The sequence below is a fragment of the Saimiri boliviensis genome, chromosome 3 (assembly GCF_048565385.1).
Source record: "Saimiri boliviensis isolate mSaiBol1 chromosome 3, mSaiBol1.pri, whole genome shotgun sequence".
In the NCBI taxonomy this organism is placed as follows: Eukaryota; Metazoa; Chordata; class Mammalia; order Primates; family Cebidae; genus Saimiri; species Saimiri boliviensis.
This window is the reverse complement of record NC_133451.1, coordinates 244,129-264,697: the sequence shown is the minus strand read 5'-3', so window position 1 is coordinate 264,697 and position 20,569 is coordinate 244,129. Positions and strand designations below refer to the sequence as shown.

Below are 20,569 nucleotides of genomic sequence, written 5' to 3'. Positions count from 1 at the left end.
ATGTTGACCAGGATGGTCTCGATCTCTTGACCTCGTGATCCACCCACCTCGGCCTCCCAAAGTGCTGGGATTATAGGTGTGAGCCACCTAGGTCCCGCTAGTTACATTTCAAAGCAACAGTTTCCATGCCCTAGATAAAGACAATTTTGAGTCAAAAAAGACAAATGACCTAGTTAATAGATAAAAATGATTTACATATGTTTCAAAGAAGTGTAGAAAACATTTAAATAAAAAAGTTTTCAAACTAAATGCTTTAAGAAAAGGCAGAAGAACAAAAATTCTTCACTCATTCTAAAGAGAAAGCATTAAGCCTCTTCTAATTTGAGTTTGCTCCTACAACAGCCAGGTCTAAAGGCATGGTCTTGAACTCACTAACTTCTTAATTCTAGTAGAACATGAGGGAAGGACTTGGGTACACCGCGTGCACAGGGAACACGATCTGTGAGGAAAGGAAAAAGCAGACAAGAGAAAGCAGCTATCAAGAGCCTTGGGAGGCCGGGGGCAGTGGCTCAAGCCTGTAATCCCAGCACTTTCGGAGGTCGAGGTGGGTGGATCACGAGGTCAAGAGATCGAGACCATCCTGGTCAACATGGTGAAACCCCGTCTCTACTAAAAATACAAAAAATTAGCTGGGCATGGTGGCGCGTGCCTGTAATCCCAGCTACTCAGGAGGCTGAGGCAGGAGAATTGCCTGAACCCGGGAGGCGGAGGTTGCGGTGAGCCAAGATCGCGCCGTTGCACTCTAGCCTGGGTAGCAAGAGTGAAACTCCGTCTCAAAAAAAAAAAAAAAAAAAAATAGCCTTGGATGGGGGTAGGGCAGGACTGACAAAAGGATTGGTTTGTACTACAAGTGCAGGCCCAGGCAGGGTTACTTTCTGACTCATTTCTGTGTCCATAAAGCCAGAAGAGATTAGCATCAGGAGGTCCAGAAGCCTGGGCTGGTGAAGGAATCAGGTTCCTGCTACAGATCCAGTGTCTGGGGTTGAGATGAGCCAGGAGTCTTCTGGGCAGTGTGGGTGTTCTTGGCAGAACACTCGAGGGGCAAAGCTGCCATTGGCACAATTCCTGAGGGAGGAAACCTATCCTGGGAGGGGTGTGACCATGCGAATGCGCAGTGGGCGTGCTCAGTAGTGGGTTAGAATTGGGTGAGGGCTAGCAGCATGGTGCAGAGAAGAGATAATTCTCAGAACTCCTTTCCTCTGTGTTTCCCGTCCCCTCTCTCCTCTGGAGACCTGGAAGAACAGGACAGTGCCCAGCGGGATAGAGCATGGGCAGAACCCAGTCACGCATCCCGCAGACACCCGGCATCTCCCTTCAGCCCAGGCCCAGTCATGTCTTTCTTCTCAAGGAAAACAGGCAGTTTGCTCAACCCGAGTCAGTGCTCCACCCAACGCGATGTCCAGCAACTCACTAACGACACCACCCAGGGTCAGCGCCGACCCCACAAGCTCAGCGCTCTTCCCGCAGCTGCCCCCCGCAGACGCCAGTCCCTGCCTCTGGACACGCGTCTCCAGTTCTGAACGCCTGCCTACAAACCAAGGGCGCCCACACCCTCCTCAGGCTCAATCACGTGGCAGAACTGCTCAGAACTCAGCGCAGCGCTGGGCGCACCTACGCCGGTGGATTCGAAAAGACGCCCCTCAGGAACGCCACGCGGGGGACACGCACAGGGCGAGGGAACCGGCGGGAAAGTCGGGGCGGGCGGGTGATTCGCTTCGCTCCCTCACACACCTCACAAAAGCCTTTCCTTCAAGACCCGCGGGCAGCCCCCAAACCACGAGCCACGGCCGGGGCCGTCCCATCCCCGAGTCCCCGTTTGCTCACAGGAACTCCATGTTTCCACGGAGCCTCCATCTAATTCCGAACGGGGTCCAGTAGCGACGGGACCCCGGACCACAGCGCCTCCCACGCAGGCACCGCGCACGCCGCGCCGGCGTCTTCCCGATCGGCTCCTCCTCACCTCACAGCCCGGGGACGCTGCGGGTGCGGGCGCAGAGCTGCACAGGAAGGGCCGCAGGCCGGGCCAGAGCCGCCGTGCGGGGGCCGACGGGAGCCCGGGTCCCCCACCGGAGGGGACTGAGGACCGACGGCCGAGCGGCGGCGGCGGGGACTCGGCTCACACACTCGGTCCCGCCGCCGCCGCCATTTCCGGCCGGTTCCGAGGAGGCCTCCCCGGCCTCGGGACGCCCTGCCCCGCACACTCACCATTTCTGGGCTTCAGGGTGTCGCGGAGTCTCAGCTGCGAATCATGCGATGCCCGCAGCTCACAGAGCGACGGAGGCCGAGGCTGTGGCAGAGTCACCCGAGCCTCCCTGACGGGGTGGAAGCAGGGCGGCGAGGCCCTAAACCGCGCCCTGGCAATAGCCAGAGGCAAAGGCCGCGCCACATCCCGGAAGCCGCCGTCTCCTCTCCGGCTGCGCGCCTCATTGGGCAGTTCTCGCCCCAGCGCCCTGATTGGATAGGACTCTAATCCCCGCCCTCAGGCCTTGAGTGATAGAAGTTGCAACCATACACTCCACGGAATGTGGGGAGAGTCACAGGCTGGGGCCTTCAGGCACTTTCAGGCAGGGCTTTCTCTCAATGCTTGGCCAGGCACAGCACACGGGTCATTTTTTAACCTTGTAGTGTGTATGTAAGGCGATGTCCATTTAGAAATTATATACGCACTCACGCACACAGACGTACACACGCGCGCGCGGACACACGCACAGTCCCAAACACATAGTCACACAGTGGCACACAATGTCACACACAGCCACACACAAACACACATAGTCACAGTCACACACAGTCATACAGTCACACACAAAGTGACACAGTCACACATACACAGTCACACACACATAGTCGCAGTCACACACAAGGTGACAGTCACACAGAAACACACAGAGTAACACATAGTGATATACACACACGGAGTCACACGCACACACACAGTCACACACACAGAATCTCACACACACAGAGTAACACACACATAGTGATATACAGTGACACATACGGAGTCACACACACAATCACACACACACACAGAATCTCACACACACACAGCCTGTCCTTCCTCCAGGCTCACGAATCACCTCTCCACAAACCCCGCCTTGGGGCGCAGCCCGAATGCTGACCTCAGTCTGTCCTCACACAGCGAGTGGGGTGCGCGGCCCCCCCTGACGCGGGAGGAGCAGGTTCAGGGGAGTCGGTCGCGCTCCCCAGCGCCCTGCGGGCCTCGCACCGGCTGGGGCAGGAACCTCGGGTGAGGAACGCTTCGGGACCGGTCGCCGTTGCTGAGGACGCCCTCCTCGCCAGGAAGCGGGGTCCTGGGGGGAATGGGGGGTCTGGGGGGCCGGTCACTGCCCGCTGGGAACGACAGCTCAGTGGTGTCCATGCAGCAGGCAGCAAATGCGCAGGAAGGGACCGTCCCGTGTTTGGCCTCAGCTTCGCGTCTGTAAAACCGGGGTGAGGGGGCCTCGGTCAGGCCTCGGAGCGCGGCCGGCGGGGCGATGTGGGCTGAGCGTGTGTCTCCATCCCCAAGCCCACCCGGAGCTGCGCGGGGCGGGGCGCAGGACCCTCGGTGCCGAGCAGCTCCCGGGGGCTCCGGGCAGCCGCAGCCCCGGTCCCGCCGGCCCCACCGCGCGGTCGCTTCGAGGTCGGCCGGGGTCTGCCCGGCGATGGCGACGCTGCAGCCGCTGGAGTCCTCCCGGCGGCGCCGAGGACGCGGACCCGGGAGAGGTGGGAGTGGGCGCCCGGAGCCCAGTCCCCGCCCACACCCGGCGGCCGGCGGCCAAACCAGGGCGGGGGCGGACACCGTGGGCGTCCAGGGCGAGGCCGGGCCGCGCCCCTGGGCGACCCCCTGAGCCGCGGAGCCCCGCGGGGTGGAGCCGGGCCAGGGCCCTCGGGTCCGGCGCGGGCGGCTGAGTCTCGGGTGGGCCAGGGCCCAGGACGCGCCCGGGAGTCCGACCTCATGGCGCTGCACGGTGGGGAGCGGGGCTGGGGACGGTGCCAGGGCTGCCCCGACGCCAGCGCCCCCGCAGGCCCCAGGGCCGCCTGTGGAGAGGCCGGACAGGTGCATTAAGCGATCCGAAAAGTCACTGGCCCGCTGTTGAGCAGAACGCTTGGCGGGAAGGTATGCTCACGGAGTGCTTGGACAGCATTCACGTAGTCTGACACTTGTCTGCTTGGGCAGATAGATGCTCATATGCTTACACGGAATGGATATTGTGATGGTGGAGGGTCGGTGGATGCTACCAGTAAAAATTACAGTCATGAGTTACTTTAAACAAGCAGTGGTGAAGGATCTCCTTCTGCAAGTTGGCCGGGCTTCAGGTATATTCATTCCATGTCTTTGATTTACATGGAGAAATCAGTTTTGAACAGGCAAAAATAAACATATATATACTCATATATTAAACAATAAATAGCCATATAACAAGACAACAAGATAAAATATTAATGAAATTATTGTATAAATTCTAAATTTCACCAACTTTTAATAAAAATATAATACAATTTTTCAAAAACCTTTCAGCAATAGAACAGGTAACATTTTTCTATTTATCTATTAGCCAAGAGTACTGTGATACCAAAACCAGACACAAGGATCACAAATAAAAAAGACTATGCACTTTGGGAGGCCGAGGCGGGTGGATCACAAGGTCGAGAGATCGAGACCAACCTGGTCAACATGGTGAAACCCCGTCTCTACTAAAAATACAAAAAATTAGCTGGGCATGGTGGCGCGTGCCTATAATCCCAGCTACTCAGGAGGCTGAGGCAGGAGAATTGCCTGAACCCAGGAGGCGGAGGTTGCGGTGAGCCGAGATCGCGCCATTGCACTCCAGCCTGGGTAACAAGAGCGAAACTCCGTCTCAAGAAAAAAAAAAAAAAAAGACTATGTATGGACCAAAGTCATATATAAATATAGGATTCCTGATGAAATTATCAGAAATATTAGCAAACTAAATTTAGCAACATCTAAAACTGATGACATACAATAACCAAGTAACAGTTTTTCACAAATGCAGTGTTGACTTAATATTTTAAAAATCAGTATCTTACAAAATGTTACTTGAATGATAGAAAAAAGTGACAACTTAAATAGATGGAAAAGTTTGACAAATCCAGCACCTATTTATGGTAGAGCACTCAGAAAACTACTAGAATGTAACTTCTAAGACCTGCTAGAAAGCATCTATAAAAAATCAACAGCTAATAGTGTACTTAATGGTGGATGACTGCAGACTTTATGTACATTTCTTCCACTCTGTTTAGCACTGTACTGGAACTATTAGCCAGAAAACTATACTAGAAAAAATATAAAACCTTTGGATTAGAAAATAAGTAGAATGCTATTTTCTTGCCATAATGTTGTATAAAAAAACTATTATGAATTTACCAAAAACTTACTTGAGCTAATAAGTATATTAATGTCACAAAATATGATATTAATATTAGAGGTTAAATAATATATACATTTTTTGAGATGGAGACTCACTCTGTCACCCAGACTGGAGTGCAGTGGTAAGATCTTGGCTCACTGCAACCTCCACTTCCCAGGTTCAAGCGGGAGCCTCAGCCTCCTCAGCCTCCTGCCTCAGCCTCCAAGTAGCTGTGACTACAGGTGGCCATCACTATGCCAGGCTAATTTTTGTATTTTTAGTAGAAATGGGGTTTCACCATGTTGGCCAGGCTGCTCTTGAACTGCTGACCTTGTGATCTGCCCACCTTTGCCTCCTAAAGTGTTGGGATAACAGGGGTGAGCCACTGTGCCTGGCCAAATACTACTTTTATAAAACAGTAATCAACATACAAAAAATTAAGTCAAGAAAAAAATTATTAATAAAAACAGAAAAAACATTTAGGAATATATATATATTTAAAAGTACACATACTTTACAGTGAAAATTTTTTAAATGCTGAAAGAAATTTTAAAAACTGTATAAGGAAAGATACATCTAATATTCAAGGTTATCAATAAGAAATGTTAAGATCAAAATCCCCAATGAAAGCATTTGCAGTATCTCGGTGTGGCAGCAAGTGCCTGTAATCCCAGCTACTCCGGAGGCTGAGGCAAGAGAATTGGTTGAACCCAGGAGGTGGAAGTTGCAGTGAGCTGAGGGCGTGCCACTGCACTCCAGCCTGGGTGAGGAGAGAGCCAAACTCTGTCTTAAAAAAATAAATAAAAATAAATAAATAAATAAAAATTACAGATTCAATGAAAATTTCGAAGTAACATAAATTGACAAGCTCTTTCTAAATTCTATATGGGTGTGCAAAAAAACCAAACACACATGAGAATTTTGAAAATAACAAAATTTATTTCTGATGTCAGTTCTTACTAAAATGTTATAGTAACCAAACAATATGATACTACTGTAAGGATAAATTTAGGGGACCTATGGAGGAGTGACACAGAGCCAACAAAACTCCCACCCCCCAGCCAAGAAAATCGGTCAGTGAATTTGCAACTCTAGGAAACCACACTTCCCCTACAGATCTTTGCAACCCTTGGATCAGGAGAGCCCCTTGTGAGCCCACTTGACTAGGGCCTTTGGCCTGACAAACAGAGCTATGTGGAGTCTCGGTAGAGCAGCTGCTCAGATGCACAGAGCCCCAGGGCTTTACTGACTTCAGCCCTGGAATTTCCAGCAAAGGTGACTGCAACTCAGGCAAGATGGGAGGTCAGTATGTACCTCTAGGAAGGGGACTGAATCCATGGGGCTGAGCAGTATCGGTCTGTGGGGACCACTTCCACTGCACCTCACTAGCTTGGTGATGATAAGACCCAGTAGCTTGGAATTCCAGCCAGCCACCAGCAACAGTGTAGAAGCTGACTGAGATGCGTTAGAGCCCCTGGGGGAGTGGCAGGCCGCCCTCTTTGCTGTTTGGATGATGCAGCCATTGCAGCCTGTGGGCTCTGGAGAATCCAGACAATCTGAATGAGGAAGGGTCCCCACAGCACAGCATAGCTGTTTTACCAAAATATGGCCACACTGCTTCTTCAAATAAAAATTCAATCCATTGCCGGGCGCGGTGGCTCAAGCCTGTAATCCCAGCACTTTGGGAGGCCGAGGCGGGTGGATCACGAGGTCAAGAGATCGAGACCATCCTGGTCAACATTGTGAAACCCCGTCTCTACTAAAGGTGCAAAAAATTAGCTGGACATGGTGGTGCGTGCCTGTAATCCCAGCTACTCCGGAGGCTGAGGCAGGAGAATTGCCTGAACCCAGGAGGCGGAGGTTGCGGTAAGCCGAGATCGTGCCATTGCATTCCAGCCTGGGTAACAAGAGCGAAACTCCGTCTCAAAAAAAAAAAAAAAAAAATTCAATCCATTATCCTCGCTGGATGAGTCCTCCCAGCAGGGGCCTCTAGCCAGCCCCACCCATCTTTTATGAACAGAGTTCTGATTTCTCCCTAAGATGGAGTGCCCAGAAAGGGGAAAACAGGCTGCCACCTTTGATGTTTGGGTGACTCAGCCATTCCAGCCTGTGGCTTTGGAAAGTCAAACCTGACTGGGATAGAGGTGGTTCCCCAGCACGGAATGGCCATTTTGTTGAGGCATGGCCTGACTGCTTCTTTGAATGGGACCCCAATCCATTTTTCCTTGCTGGGTGGGTCCTCCTGGCCAGGGCTTCCTGCCACCCATGCCCATGTTCTAAGGCCAACAGAGTTCTAATTCCTCCCTGGGATGGGGTGCCCAGCAGGCAAGGTGGGCCACCATCTTTGCTGTTTGGCCATCTCAGCCAGTGCAGCCTGTGGGCCTTAGAGAGCCCAATTGGGGGCTGAAGAAATCCCAACATGGTACAGTTGCTCTACTAAAACACAGCCAGACTCTTTCTTTAAATTGGTTGCTCATCCCCTTTCTCCTGATTGGGTGAGTCCTCCAAACTGTGGTCTCCAGCCACCTCCTACAGTTGTGTTCAAGCAGTCAACAGGTCAGTACCCCCTGAGATGGAGACCCCAGAGGAATGGGCAGGCTGCCATTTTTGCTGTTTTGCAGCCTTAACTGGTGATACTTAAAAAACCAAGGTGACCAGGGCCTGGAGTGGACCTCCAGTAAACCACAGCATCCCTACAAAAGAGCAGCCAGTTGATTAAAAGAAAAACAAACAAACAACAACAAAACCCACATTAACCCCATCCAAAGGTCAACAAGCTGAAAGATTGAAAAAAGATAAGCCCACAAAGATAAGAAGTGGCATAAAAATGATGAAAACTCGAAAAGTAAGGGTGCACCCCCATTCTCCAAATGACTGCAACACCTCTCCAACAAGCTTCAGAACTGGGCTGAGGCTGAAATGGCTGAAATGACAGAAGTAGGCTTCAGAATGTGAATATAAGTGAACTTTGTGGGGCTATTGGCCCCTTAGGGTCGTGGGGAGTCCTTTTTACTGTGCTGAGGTGCTGTATCCGAGAAATAAAGAGACAGGACACAGAAGAACTGGAAAAGAGCAGTTGGGCTCAGGGGCCATGTGACCAATGAGCGGAGACAGGTGAGGTCCTGAACGTCCATAAACGCCTGTATTTATTAGGTACAAGCCAGGGGGAAGGGTTGTGAGTTAGGTCATCTATAGGCTTAATGATAGGACATACATAATCACGTGAATAGTAAGAGGTGGTGGTGGTGGGGGGCACCACATTAGGTCACTTGGGCAGAGAGGTGGGCCGTGAGCAGTAGGGGGCAGTGCCAGGCACAGTCGTAGAAGGTTGTTTACTAAAAGGGGTCCAACCCCATTAGGTCACTGAGGCAAGTGGGTGAGCTGTGTGCAACAAGTGCTGTGTGCAACACTTCTTATCTGGGTGCTAGAAACTTCAAAGGATTCTTTTTTTTTTTTTTTGAGATGGAGTTTCGCTCTTGTTACCCAGGCTGGAGTGCAATGGCGCGATCTCGGCTCACCGCAACCTCTGCCTCCTGGGTTCAGGCAATTCTCCTGCCTGGGTAGCTGGGATTATAGGCACGCGCCACCATGCCCAGCTAATTTTTTTTTGTATTTTTAGTAGAGACGGGGTTTCACCATGTTGACCAGGTTGGTCTCGATCTCTCCACCTTGTGATCCACCCGCCTCGGCCTCCCAAAGTGCTGGGATTACAGGCTTGAGCCACCACGCCCGGCTGAAAGGATTCTTATAGAAAGAAACCAATACAGTGGGAGCTGACAGTCTTGTGCTCTTCTCTAAGATATTTTGTGGATGATTTGAGCTAGTACAGAAGCGAGAAAAGGCTGACAGTGTGTACAGCCGCCATGACCCGGTCACACCAGAGGGCTTCTTCTCCCTCGGTTATTTGCGGGATCTCAGGCCTGAGGCAGACTTTCCACAGGAACTGGATGCAAGGCACTACAACTCCTTTTTCAGGAGTTGTAGTGCTCCAAGCCTGCCATACAGCGTGTGCCCTTTCAGGCAGGGACGCTACCACCTGGGTCTTGGGTTCTCGTCCTGGCCTGGCTGTTTTTCCCATGTGCTTGCTTCCACTCTGTGACTGCTCTAGGCATTCCTCCTATTACAAACTACGATATGGTTATATGGAAGGATTATATAAATCAGCACTAAATGTGTCAGTACAGCTCTGACTACAATACCTATAGATTATATAGAATACATATGATTATATAGACTGTAATATTTACATGACTATATAGAAAGATTACATGGAACTAAGTATGCTAGATATAAGTACTAAATATAATTATATAAGCTAGATATATGTAAGCAGTAAGTTACACTTGAGGCACTAATTGTTCCAACTATAAACTAATACATGATTATATATAAAGGATTAGATAAAGGAAATAGCTGAGTAACAACACTGTAAACTAAGATATTCTTCAGGCACTAATTGTGCCTGAGGTTTGCAAAGCTCTCTCTCTTTCCTCAGTGCCCATGTAAGGGGTTACCCACAAACTTCGCTGAGCTAAAAGGGCACATTGTAACCCAATGCAAGGAAGCTAAGAATCATGATAAAACAATGCAGGAGGCTGGGTGCAGTGGTTCACGCCTGTAATCCCAGCACTTTGGGAAGCCAAGGTGGGTGGATCATGAGGTCAGGAGATCAACCCCATCTCTACTAAAAATACACAAATTAGCTGGGCATGGTGGCACATGCCTGTAGTATCAGTTACTTGGGAGGCTGAGGCAGAATCACTTGAATTTGGGAGGCGGAGGTTGCAATGAGCCAAGATCACACCACTGAACTCTAGCCTGGTGACAGATCAAGACTCTGTCTCATAAAACAAAACAAAAACTAATGTAGGAGCTGACAGCCAAAATAGCTAGCATAAAGAGAAAAATAACCTGTAAAGCTGAAAAACACACTATAAGACCCTCACAATGTAATCACAAGTTTTTTTTTTTTTTGAGACGGAGTTTCGCTCTTGTTACCCAGGCTGGAGTGCAATGGCGCGATCTCGGCTCACCACAACCTCCGCCTCCTGGGTTCAGGCAATTCTCCTGCCTCACCTCCTGAGTAGCTGGGATTACAGGCATGTGCCACCATGCCCAGCTACTTTTTTGTATTTTTAGTAGAGACGGGGTTTCACCATGTTGACCAGGATGGTCTCGATCTTTTTGACCTCGTGATCCACCCGCCTCGGCCTCCCAAAGTGCTGGGATTACAGGCTTGAGCCACCGGGCCCGGCCTCAATTTTTTTTTTTTTTTTTTTTTTTTTTGAGACAGAGTTTCGTTCTTGTTACGCAGGCTGGAGTGCAATGGCATGATCTCGGCTCACCGCAACCTCCGCCTCCTGGGTTCGGGCAATTCTCCTGCCTCAGCCTCCTGAGTAGCTGGGATTACAGGCATGTGCCACCATGCCCAGCTAATGTTTTGTATTTTTAGTAGAGACGGGGTTTCACCGTGTTGACCAGGATGGTCTCGATCTCTTGACCTCGTGATCCACCTGCCTCGGCTTCCCAAAGTGCTGGGATTACAGGCTTGAGCCACCGCGCCCGGCCAATATTCTTAAAGAAAAGAAATTCCAACCCAGAGTTTCAAATCTGGCCAAACTAAGCTTTATTAATGAAGGAGAATTAGGATTTTTTTTTTCAGACAAGGCAAATACTAAGGACTTCTAAAATACAACCAATAGTGAATAATTTGATTTTTATTTATTTATTTTTTATTTTTATTTTTATGATTAACATTTTATTTTTGAAAAAACAGATGTACTGTTGGGTCAGGATTATATGGAAAACAATTCCTGGTTTGGACACTTTCTACCCCTGGGAGCAGGACTTTCCCCACATCAGGCACAGCAGCTGCACTTGTCCAACATCCCTTTGCAAGCACAACCCTGGGCACACTTGGCACAGCCCATAGGGCAGCAGGAGCAGCAGCCTGGAGTAGAAGGGGAGGGTGACAGGTCGCAGAAGACTTGACCAGGCACCTCCCTGCCCCAAAAGCGGGACTGGCCCAAGCTCACACCCAGACCCAGAGGAACCTTAGTTCAGGATGGTGTGCTCCCTCAGGAGACAATGCGTCAATTTTTGGAGTGAAAGTCTTCCTATTGTAATAACCTACCCTGGACTAACATAACTGACTCCACTTTAGCTGTAAACTCCAACCTGGCTTCCCCTTCCTTATCACAGCCTCTTTGGGTGCATAACTGGATCATGCTGCACTTGGAAGCATTGAAGCCTACTGTTCTTAACACTTGTATCCTGCTTGGCATATCTCCCCCAACCCCCCATTGTAAGAAAAAAGTTTCCCTTTGATCATTGTTTAGAAGGAATCAGATTGCCCCCTTCTTGGTAATTGTATGGAAACCACTTGTGCCCGCAGACCTCTAACCTGCTTTTCTGCTTCTGTAAAATTCCACTTCAGCTAGGTACTTCCCTCCCCTACCTAAATCAAGGTATAAAAGATAATCAGGCCCCTTCCTTGGGGCTGAGAGAGAATTTTGAGCGTTAGCCGTCTCGGTCGCTGGTTAATTAATAGACTCTTAATTTGGAACTCAGAGCGTGGTGCATTCCTTCTAACTAGCTCAGTTACAACACTATGAAAAAGACGCTCAGCCCCACCTGAGCCCAGGACAGGGCAGAAGACTGGACAGGCAGTGACTGGGGTCTGTGGGGACAAAGGAAGGCGAATTCCCCAGGTCCATACGCTTCTGTGAGGAAAGTCCTCAAGTATCAGGTCTGTGCTTGGCCAGCTGGTGCATTCTTGTGTCTTCAGTTTCTCCATTGTAAGAATGAAGGGTGGGCATCAACCATCTCTAATGTTCTTCCAGATCTGATCCTGAATCCGTTTCTGGGGATGTGGGAAGCTGGTGATTGGCTTGCTCCTGCTGTGGACATCTGAGATCCCTCCTCTGACTCTGTCCAGCCTCCAGATTCCCAGGGAAGGCCCCACGCTCACTCTTTTTGCAGGAGGTGCATGTGCACGCTTTGCATTTGCAGGAGCTGGCACAGGTGCAGGAGTCACTACTGGAGCAGGAGCAGTTGGGGTCTATTTCGAGGGGAGATGAAACTGGAGTTTCTAAGCAAGAGGCGAAGACGCAGCGGGGCAGTTGGGAGGCGTGGTCAATTCTAGGAACAGCGGGCTCTCAATTCACTGTCAGAGGAGGGGGCCAGGTGCAGAGCACTCCTCCCGACCCCCACGTGGAATCCGCAGCGCCAGCTGTCCTTGCTTGGGCTGTGCGCAGCAGGCGGGCCGGGCGCACTATCCCCTGAGTGTCCCAGGGTGGGCCCCCGGGGGCCAAATAATTTGATTTTTAACAAAATGAACCAAGGTCTCCAAAGACATTCCTTTAAAAAAAGCTATGCAAATGGCCTAGAGCAGGCGTCCCCCTGAAGCCATTTATCCGGCCCCTCGCAGCACTTCAGGAAGGGGCACCTCTTTCATTGGTCAGTGAGAGGAGCACAGTATGTGGCGGCCCTCCAACGGTCTGAGGGACAGTGAACTGGCCCCCTGTGTAAAAAGTTTGGGGACGCCTGGCCTAGAGCCATTTGAAAGGATAATCAAAATTATTTTAAGAGAAATGCAAAGCAAAATCCCAATGGGCTCTTACCTCACGCATTAGGATGACCATTATTCTGCACTCAATAAACAAGAATGAATGCAGAAAGAGGTGAGTTCAGTTCCAAACATTGACAAGTGTCCGTTTTGGCTGCCCGACATCTGATATTCTGCCACTAAAGTTGCTGCTGCCCAGATCTAGACATGGGTGATTAGTTTAAATAAGAGAATGATTCCTATTTTCATACAAAATCACGGGTCTAGTGGTATCTGGGAGAAAGGTTTTCAGAAAGGCATGAAAGACTTGAAACCTATTGCATAATCCATACTGGCTCTGTTGGTATCGTGGGTTGGACTGATTGCAAGAAGGGTGATTGAGGCAGAATTCAGTGGCATCACTTGGGATAAATAGTCCAGGAGTTTAAATATTGGGAGTGGCCGGGCGCGGTGGCTCAAGCCTGTAATCCCAGCACTTTGGGAGGCCGAGGCGGGTGGATCACGAGGTTGAGAGATCGAGACCATCCTGGTCAACATGGTGAAACCCCGTCTCTACTAAAAATACAAAACATTAGCTGGGCATGGTGGCGCGTGCCTGTAATCCCAGCTACTCAGGAGGCTGAGGCAGGAGAATTGCCTGAACCCAGGAGGCAGAGGTTGCGGTGAGCCGAGATCGCGCCATTGCACTCCAGCCTGGGTAACAAGAGCGAAACTCCGTCTCAAAAAAAAAAAAAAATATATATATATATATATATATATTATATATATATATATATATAATATATATATATATATAATATATATATAATATATATATTATATATATATATATTATATATATATATTATATATATATACAGGGAGTGATGAGTAGAGAACCTCATTTAGTATTGGGAATATTTAGTGAAAATGAGAAAAGTTTGAGAGGTAGTAACAGTGGTGCTGGATGTGTTGCATTGTGTTGGGTCAAGAGGATCCCCACCCACAAAGGTTCTGGAATTTAAGGTAGCACAGATGCACAGGGATGCCTGGCCAATGAGGGTAACAGGGGAGAAGAAGGGGTTTAAAACAATAGGAGTGGGCTTAAGAAAACCTTCAAAGGCCTCTTTAGCTTGGGTTAGAAACAGTATGTTAGCAGGGCAAAGGTTTTGTATAAAGAGGTCCCAATGGTAAGTGAAGCTAAGTTGGGTTTGAGTAGTTGCCCATTCTTGTATTGTGGCCAAGGAGGCCATTTTTACCCTGAATGGAATTCATGCACAGCTAACAGGTCAAGGCATAGGAGGAATTGACAGGCTTTAGTAGTTGTGGAGCTGCCTACGGAGTTCTAAAATGTGGGCAGCTAGAGATTATGATGATTTTAGCCATAAGCGTGCGTAATGATCAGAGAGCATTAATGTGCATAGTTCTAAGGCAAGTAGATTAGGGCCAAATTGAGATGTTTGTTGATTACGAAGAAAGACTGTTAACCCAAATAGTATTAGAGATAGAGACCCCTATTCAAATTATGGCTTTGAAGTTTAAATTGAGGGGGGGCATAGCAAATTCTTCCTTGGAGGGGTGTTGGTATATAGTAACAAAGGCATATTAGTAAATCTGCAGAGTATTAGGACTTGTAATATAAACATCAAAATATTACTAACATTGCTGATGCACCAAAGCAATCAAAAGTAAAATCACTAGGCCAGGTGCGGTGGCTCAAGCCTGTAATCTCAGCACTTTCGGAGGCCGAGGCGGGTGGATCATGAGGTCGAGAGATGAGACCATCCTCATCAACATGGTGAAACCCCGTCTACTAAAAATACAAAAAATTAGCTGGGCATGGTGGCGTGTGCCTGTAATCCCAGCTACTCAGGAGGCTGAGGCAGGAGAATTGCTTGAACCCAGGAGGCGGAGGTTGCGGTGAGCTGAGATCGCGCCATTGCACTCCAGCCTGGGTAACAAGAGTGAAACTCTATCTCAAAAAAAAAAAAAAAAAAAAAAAAAAAAAAAAGTAAAATCACTAAATCATTAGGTCAAAAAATTCATATCAGATAAAGCAAGCTCATATTGGAACTCCTGGAGCTGCACAAGATAGGGTTAAACTAAAAATAAACAGTACCCTTTCAAATAAGATTGACAATATTTGGACTACCCTACCTTAAGGTAAAAGAAGTAAGAGCATTACTTATCTTCTCATTTAAAGAGAAATTATAAGTCCTCCAGTGGCTCACAAGAGTAGCTAAGTTCTGGTTCCATCTTTGGTTCCCTAAAGTGTTTCCAGGGTTTTATTCAGAAGTGATTTATCCAACTAGAGATGCCAGAAACTTTGATGAGTGGAAAGTATGATAGTAAAAGGTTCTTTTGTAAAGAGGTTAGTTGAGATCCAAAAGATCCATCTCTCCAGATTTTAATGAGGCCTATGTGGTAGAAAGGTTGTTGGTTGTTATGCGGGTCACTTAGGCAGGCAAATTCCTGATGGCCTCTTGAAATTGAGTCAGGGATTTTATGCATTGGGTTATTTTGGTAACTTCTTGGTGTAATATTGTTTGCATATAGAAAGGATCTCCCATACAGGATATATATGTAATTTAGGGGCTTTTCTGATCTGCAAAAGGCAGAAGTTCTAGCCATGGAAGAGGGGTTTTCCTGGAATCATTTGCTCAGGGTGCTTTTAATAGTTCAATTCATTCTTTTTACATCCCTGGAAGATTGTGGTCTTCAGGAGGACTATAAAAAGTATTTTATCCCTAGAAAGGCTTCTGCCACTAATTGGGTAGTGTGTAAAATAAAATATGGACCCTTGTTACTTTGTGAAGGTAGTGGAAGCCCAAACCAAAAGGTAATCTGAGAAGGGCCTTGGCAACTACTTGATTTTTTTTTTTTTTTGAGATGGAGTCTTGCCGTCACCCAGGCTGGAGTGTAGTGGTGCACTCAGCTTACAACAACCTCCGCCTCCTGGGTTCAAGCAATTCTCTTGCCTCAGCCTCCCAAGTAGCTGGGATTATAGGTGCACAGCACCACCCCTGGCTAATTTTTGTATTTTTAGCTAGAGACAGGGTTTCACCATGTTGGTCAGGCTGGTCTCGAACTCTCGACCTTGTTATCTGTCCGCTTCAGCCTCCCAAAGTGCTGGGGTTACAGACATGAGCCCCGCACCCAGCTGAATCTTTTCTATTCTACTGTGAGACACTTCAACTCTGTCAGTAAATGTATCCTCAAAGATCAGAAGCCTTGACAGGCTAACAATTAAGTGAAGTCCATCTGCCAGTCTTCCTGCTAGGTAGGTTTCTTGTTGCTGAACAGGCTGAATTCACGCTGCTGGAGAAGATACAGAACCTTTCCCAATTTATACAATCTTTCACATTCTAGGAAATATTCGCACTTGATAGTCCATTTCTTTTTCTTGTGAGCATATTGCAGGAAGGGTAGATTTGTCAGGTAAATTCGGAATAAGGGCCACAAAAGGTTCCCAGAGAAGGTGGTGGCCCTAGCTGCTTTGTTAGCTCTTCTGTTTCTCTGGGCAATTTTAGCTTGGCCCTTCTGGTAGCCTCAATGAACTACAGCTACTTTCGGTGGTAGGTGGACAGCCTAAGATAGGGTAAAAACCTGTAACTCTTATTAAATGGCAGCCTCCTTTGCTGTCAAAAATTTTCTTTTCAGATGGCTGCATTAAGTGTGGGAAACTAGAAGGGCATATTTAAAATCTGTATAAATAGTAACCATTTCCTAGTTCTAGGGCTCTTGTCAGGACTATGAGCTCTGACTGCTGAGCTGAGGTTTCTAAAGATAATTTAAAGTTTTATAAACAAATAGAAAAGTATTTTGGTGGAAAAATAAGTGGTAGTCTTTCAGCAAAGCTGAGAAACAGGCACAAAGGAAACTAAACTTGAGTGAAACAGCTCAAGAAATAAATTTGTATTAACAAAGGTAATAAAATCATCGTTTAAAATTATGCTGTAAGTACTCTGAGTTGCTGGAGGGGTAGGGAAGGGCAGCTGAAAAAAGTTGTTCCCAAGTTTATATGGTATAAATAGAGGAAATATTTCTCCTTTACATATCATATTTTACATATTTACACACACATATAACAAAAGAAGTATCAGTTGTTTCAATTTTTGTTGAAATTTTACTAAGAATGGGTGTTATTTTGCTTGAGAAGACGATTTACTGTATTAGATAAGAGCGCTGTTGGACATGGTTAATCATGCCTATAATCCCAGCACTTTGGGAGGCTGAGGCAGGCAGATCACCTGAGGTCAGGATTCTAGACCAGCCTGGCCAACATGGAAACCCCATCTCTACTAAAAATACAAAAATTAGCTGGGCGTGCTGGCACATACTTGTAGTCCCAGCTACTCGGGAGGCTGAGGCGGGAGACACGCTTGAACCTGAAAGGCGGAAATTGCAGTGAGCCGAGATCGCACCACTGCACTCCAGCCTGGATGACAAGAGTGAAACTCTGTCTTAAAAAGAAAAAGAAAAAAAAAAAAGAAAGAAAGAAAAGAAAAGAAAAGAAAAGAAAAGAAAGACTTGTTTCTGAAGTCAAAGTTGCTTGTGTTTTAATACTTGATTTGATGTAAGCAAGTCATTTTTCTCTGTGGCTCTGTTTCTCTGTAAACTTAGGATAATAACAATACCTATGCTATTGAGCTACTGTGGGAATTAAATTTATTAACATACATATAGAGTTTTGGTTAGTGTTTGGAACAAATTAGCTTTATTAATAAAAATTTTTACATTCTGAATTATATTAATATATGCTTTAACACAAATGTATCTTCATTATGAGTTTCTCAACAAATAAATGGTTATACATTTAAATTTTTTTTTTTTTTAAGACAGAGTATCACTCGTTACTCAGGCTGGAGTGCAATGGCACAATCGCGGCTCACCGCAACCTCTGCCTCCTGGGTTCAGGCAATTCTCCTGCCTCAGGCTCCTGAGTAGCTGGGATTACAGGCACACGCCACCATGCCCAGCTAATTTTTTGTATCTTTAGTAGAGACGGGGTTTCACCATGTTGACCAGGATGGTCTCGATCTCTTGATATCGTGATCCACCAGCCTCAGCCTCCCAAAGTGCTGGGATTACAGGCTTGAGCCACCGCGCACGGCTATACATTTAAATTTTTTAAAATGTGGTATATACAATTAAATACTATTCAGCAATAAAAGGGAAAAAAATCTTGTTATTTGAAACATGAATAAATTTTGAGGATATAATGCTAAATGAAGTAAGGCAGACAGTAAAATGCTGATTACCAGATACTTGGCTATTTAGAAAAAAGGGGCATTTGGAGAGATGTCTGTAAAATACATAATTACAATTGGTTAGGAGTAGGTTCTGAAAATTTACTATAGTCACCATGTACAGTATATGCTATACAATATAGAATACAGACTATTCTGCATAAAAAAGTTAGTTTTGCTATATTATGGAAAATTTATGTAAAATTTTTCACCTATAACTAAATCTCCAGAAAGTTTATTTCTAATACATATTTTATTCTAAGAGATTTCAAAATTCAGATGAGTTTCTTCATATGATGCTTACAATATGCCACCCACTCATATTAATGCTTTACCTATGCTAGCTTATGTTTCATTTAACAAACTTTGTTTAGAATCTCATTTTTCTTTTACAGAGAAAAACAACGCTGACTGACTTAATCCTCTGACATGTGAACAGTAAATCTGTAGTGATCTAAATGTTGCACTGACAAGCTTTAAATACCCTCAGATACGCCAGTTAAACACAGTAATTTACCACATTTAAAAAAACAAACATTTCATAAGAACCTAGAAAATCCATGTGAAATTACATGGCATGAAGAGAACAGTGAAAAAACTGTAGCCATAACACAAATCAGAAGGGCTGGGAGGTACATAAAGCTGAGGATGAACACATAAAGACACCAAAAACTAAAGAGAAACCTTCTTTAAATTTAGAATGAGTCATTTTTACAGTCTGGGAACAGATGTCCTCTTAACATGCAGAACTAATTCTTCACCATAGATATTTTCAATCTCTTACTTGGATCTACAAATAAACTCCAGAAAAATATTTCTGCCTAATTATGGAGCATCTATTACACATCCATCACTTTCTTAACGTTTATTCGCTACAATTACATATCAAAACATCCTCATGACTTATAAAGTGTATCCAGTACTTACTTGAACAAATTGGTAAAATCAATAAACTCAATTATGTTGATTATAAAAAGTGAAAGTAACAATAACTAAACAGCTTATATAGGATTCCCCAATTAAAGCAAGAAAACAAAATGTTCTAAAATATTGCTTAATACACATATTGTGAACTTATAACTAAAATTTGTATGCATACCAAATTTTATAAAAATCATTCTTTTTTTTTTTTGAGACAGAGTTTCACTCGTTACCCAGGCTGGAGTGCAATGGCGCGATCTCAGCTCACCACAACCTCTGCCTCCTGGGTTCAGGCAATTCTCCTGCCTCAGCCTCCTGAGTAGCTGGGATTACAGGCACGCACCACCATGCCCAGGTAATGTTTTGTATTTTTAGTAGAGAAGGGGTTTCACCATGTTGACCAGGATGGTCTCGATCTTTTGACCTCGTGATCCACCCGCCTCGGCCTCCCAAAGTGCTGGGATTACAGGCTTCAGCCACCGCGCCCGGCTTAAAAATCATTCTTATAATTTCAGATCAGCTCACACAAGTTAATGATGCTAAAAACAACAACAAAAAAACAGAAACAAGTGAATTACAGGTTTAGCATGAGTACCAGACAAAATAAATAATTTGCATAAGGAGATTCTCAACGATTCATTAGATTCTTTTTTTTTCAGATGGAGTCTTGCTCTTCGCCACACTGGAGTGCAGTGGTGCGATCTCAGCTCACTGCAACCTACGCCTCCCAGGTTCAAGTGATTCTCCTACCTCAGCCTCCCAAGTAGCTGGGACTACAGGCGTGCACCACCACACCTAGCTAATTTTCATATTTTTAGTAGAGACGGGGTTTCATTATGATGGCTAGGATGGTCTTGATCTCTTGACCTCGTGATCAGCCCTCCTCGGCCTCCCAAAGTGCTGAGATTACAGGCATGCACCACTGCGCCTGGCCATGATTCATGAGATTTTACAGTAATTAATTAAATACAAAGAAAGTATAGATTTGATTCCAGAATATTTTAGGTTTTAAAATTTCTAGTAAATTACATATATTATTAAAAGAATCTTTCTTATTCCAATTTTGCCATTTTCTTTAAAAAATTGGTACAAACTCCCAAACACAATTGCTTGCTCTATAATTTTTTTTTACACCTAAGGTTGGTCTTAGAGGAATACATTTATATATTTATCTCCATGTAAATCAAAAATCAAAAGTCTGCCGGGCGTGGTGGCTCAAGCCTGTAATCCCAGCACTTTGGGAGGCCGAGGCGGGTGGATCACGAGGTCGAGAGATCGAGACCATCCTGGTCAACATGGTGAAACCCCGTCTCTACTAAAAGTGCAAAAAATTAGCTGGGCATGGTGGCACGTGCCTGTAATCCCAGCTACTCAGGAGGCTGAGGCAGGAGAATTGCCTGACCCCAGGAGGCGGAGGTTGCGGTGAGCCGAGATCGCGCCATTGCACTCCAGCCTGGGTAACAAGGGCGAAACTCCATCTC

General features: G+C 46.4%; 1 protein-coding gene across 3 annotated transcripts in view; it reads right to left on the bottom strand.

Annotated features, from left to right (window-relative positions):
• LOC120363082 (uncharacterized) overlaps positions 1-20,569 on the bottom strand; it is a 116,824-nt gene that overhangs the window by 44,782 nt on the left and 51,473 nt on the right. The window contains exon 1 of one of the 3 annotated variants that reach the window (XM_074395742.1): positions 2,206-2,427. The exons of 1 other annotated variant lie outside the window; for it this stretch is intronic. In XM_074395742.1, coding sequence (XP_074251843.1) covers positions 2,206-2,208 — 3 coding nt within the window. In that variant the 5' untranslated portion in view covers positions 2,209-2,427. Of the gene's footprint in view, positions 1-2,205; positions 2,428-14,924; positions 19,628-20,569 lie in introns of those variants that run through there. One more of the 3 variants, XR_012516773.1, reaches the window with a different exon arrangement.